The sequence below is a fragment of the Etheostoma spectabile genome, chromosome 4 (assembly GCF_008692095.1).
Source record: "Etheostoma spectabile isolate EspeVRDwgs_2016 chromosome 4, UIUC_Espe_1.0, whole genome shotgun sequence".
NCBI classification, from domain to species: Eukaryota; Metazoa; Chordata; class Actinopteri; order Perciformes; family Percidae; genus Etheostoma; species Etheostoma spectabile.
The window spans coordinates 37,013,547-37,016,862 of NC_045736.1; the positions used below are offsets into that span (position 1 = coordinate 37,013,547).

Genomic DNA, 3,316 nt, shown 5'->3' on the forward strand with positions numbered 1-3,316 from the left:
GAGGTTACTTTGGATAAATCCCACTGTGACAGCTGGTAAAATAAGTCTGACTTGACTCAGTTATCAGCAGAGGAATCAGCTAGCTTTGACAAATTAATTTCTATTGAAGAATTAGAACAGTACAGAATATGCAAAAAGGAAAATCACCAGGCTTTGATGGGATTCCCCTGAATTAAGGTGACTCCTTAACTAACAACCTCTAGCTTGAATTGCTGTTTCCATAGAGGCCAGTCCCCGCTGGAGGAGAGGGCGGTGACATTTTTTTTTGGAACAGCAGGTTTAGGGTATACTCTTTACTAGAGCCACTTTAAGACTTGTACAACTTAAAGGTGAATATCTGGTATACGTTTACCTAGTGACAGGACAATCAGAAAAACAAATCAATAACAACAAGGTAGGTGAAAGAAAAGAAAATCTCTATGGTTAGAGAGACGCTAGTCCATAGCCTATGTGAGAAGGCTACAGGTAATAACTAACTCCTTGCGCACGTTAAAAGAGATTACCATCTCCTACAAGACAGGGTGAGAGGCTCTGTAGGGAAATCAGTCAAGGACGAAATATAGACATTGTAGTGTCTTAACAAGGAAAGGTCTGTGTATAAACTGTAATCACTTGATTGATAAAAGAATGTCTCTAGTGACAAGGTTCACTGCACAAGGTACGTAGCTCGGGTGAATTTGATACATGCTACCTGGCTCTGACTGAAATCAAGTGATTCAGGAGGGAAGTTAAAGATAAAGCGTATAAACAATAATATATAATACATGTTAAGGATAAATCTTATAAACAATAAGACTTCAGTTGGGGAATGAGTCCTTACCCCAAGTGAAGGTACAAGCGGCCGAAACGTGTTTCCTCAGGAGGGGGGCTGGCGTCTCCCTTAGAGATAAGGTAAGAAGCACAGTCATTTGTGAGGAGCTCCGAGTCACGTCAAAAGGAGCCAGTTGAGGTGGTTCGGGCATCTGGTAAGGATGCCTCCTGGGGGCCTCCCTAGGGAGGTCTTCCAGGCACGTCCAGCTGGGAGGAGGCCTCGGAGAAGACCCAGGACTAGGTGGAGAGATTATATCTCCAACCTGGCCTGGGAACGCCTCGGGATCCCCCAGTCAGACCTGGTTAATGTAGCTCCGGACAGGGGAGTTTGGGGTCTCCTGCTGGAGTTGCTCCCCCCGCGACCCGATGCCGGATAAGCGGATGAAGAAGCAGAAGAAGAAGATAGAATATAAGTTAAAGATAAATCTTATAAACAATAAGATATAAGTTACAACTATAATTTTGTACATACCTTATCCATTAAATGAGTAACAAATGTTGCAAAAGACAGGAGAGTTGACAGGTAAATGGAAAGTGTATGTTGCAGAAAGGAAAAAGAAATGTGAAGCTGTAAATGTGAACTATGAGACAATAGGATAAAAAGCTTGACTTTAAGGATCCTCCAACTAAATACATTTCATGATGCATTCAAACTTCACAAATAACTCACTGCTGAATGTGCCCACATGTGTCTGTGTGTGAGATAGAAAAAGAGTAAACGTTACTCTAATGAACCAGATAAACCAGAGAGTCCCCAATGTCCACAGTGAGGCCGCTGTCTGCCACAATGACCTTCTTCTCCTCAAGATTGATTTTGAACACAGATTTGTTGGAGATGGACAGTGTGCCCTGTTCCTGTCCTACCTACAGCACCTTTAAGTGTCCAAAAATGTACTAAGTTGGTGAAAAACAGAAAGAGTGTGGTGAAAGTGACAGGAAAAAAATGAGAGCAGAAGGCTTAGATGAAGCAAGAGCATGGCTTGGAAAGGCAAATAAACAAAAAGAAGCAGTAGACAAGAGTAAAGCTTGCGAAAAAAAATGAACTTTAGATTTAGTAGATAAAGAAGATGAAAACCCAGTGGCAGTAGTGGGCTTTACAATACTTATCGCCTTAATGCCGTAAACAGTAGAGACAGCCAAATACACAGGATGACAGTCCACGAACTAGTCTGAAAAGACTGAGCTAGAGCATTTACAGCAGTTTTACAGACCAAAGAGAGGTAAATGTACTTTTGAATTTGGTTATTGGAGTTCCTATTAATAATACTTTTGTTGGTTCAGAGATCACATCTCAGAGGTGTTATGTTTCACCAGTGTATATTGTGCACAGTGTGTATGATATGTTGGTGGATTGCATGGAGTTAAATTTAACACAGTTACTTCTACTTAGAAGTCAGTAACAATGAACCTCCTTCTTGCCTTTACCTGATAAATATTTAAATGATAGTTTTCCTATTAAAAGAGTTACATTTTTTTCCAAATGCCAAAAGCTGATGAAGATTGCGAAAGTACAAAAAAACGAAAATGCATAGCTGATTAGAAGTTGTAAAAATAAAGCTGACAAAGAGTAAATATATTTTTGTGATTGAAATTTTGATATATGAAAGACGGTGCACATATAGCCCACACATTCTTAAAATACACATACATTGTTAGGAGAAGTTAATCTACTAGAAGTAAATATTTTTACTCTAAAAAATAAGTTACTGGCAGACGCCGCTCCTTGCGACAATGCGACACTCAGACACTGGAAATAGTCACCAAAGAAAAGGGAACTCCCTGCTGAGTTTAATGATACCTCACACAATAATCTAAGTCATACAGTTCATTAGCTGTGAAAGGGGGCTTGGCCAAAGCATAAGGGTTGGGGAAAACCTTTACCAATAAAAAAGGAAGTCTCTGCTGAGTTCATTGATACCTCACATAAGACTCTAGCTTAAACGGGTCACCAGTTATGAAAGAGCCGTGGCTTAAGCATAGGGGGGCGGGCCAAACCAAAAAAGCAATTCAGAAAAAAAGAAAAAGAAGAATTCCTTCAGATTCAATAGGGCCTTTGCCAATGTCGGCGCTTGGCTCTAATTAAAGCTGCAAGCAGCGTTGGACGGATGTTTGCACCTCCTTGCACGTCAGGGTTACTGGCATAAAAGCATGTGGTAAAGCATAGCAAACCAATCAAAAAGGAACTCTCTGCTGAGTTCAATGATATCTCACACAAGACTCCACCTTAAAGCTTACAGCTTAGAGTTTTCACTAAACCTGCTTTCTGAAACGGACCTCTGATCTGTCTAAGTAGCAAATATGACTTCAGTTTGTTGTTAAGTGGATCAGTTCCGGATCAGAAACCTGAGACAGTCTGTGACATCCAGGAGAAAAGAATGAAGACTCCCAGGATTCTTTATCCTTTGATGATGAGGGAGGAGATTTGCCCCGGCAGCGTGTAGAAGATGAAGTCGAGGAAGAGCGTGAGGATGGTGAGGATGACCAGAGCGATGATGTACTTCTTGAA

At 40.9% G+C, this 3,316-nt stretch overlaps 1 protein-coding gene across 2 annotated transcripts in view; it reads right to left on the minus strand.

Moving 5' to 3' along the window:
* Positions 1 to 2,626: 2,626 nt before the first annotated feature.
* LOC116688644 (fer-1-like protein 4) overlaps positions 2,627 to 3,316 on the minus strand; it is a 6,493-nt gene continuing 5,803 nt past the window's right edge. For both annotated transcript variants that reach the window (XM_032514811.1, XM_032514810.1), the window contains exon 4: positions 2,627 to 3,316. This exon is cut by the window's right edge and continues 71 nt beyond it. In XM_032514811.1, the coding sequence (XP_032370702.1) occupies positions 3,135 to 3,316 (182 nt within the window). In that variant the 3' untranslated portion in view covers positions 2,627 to 3,134.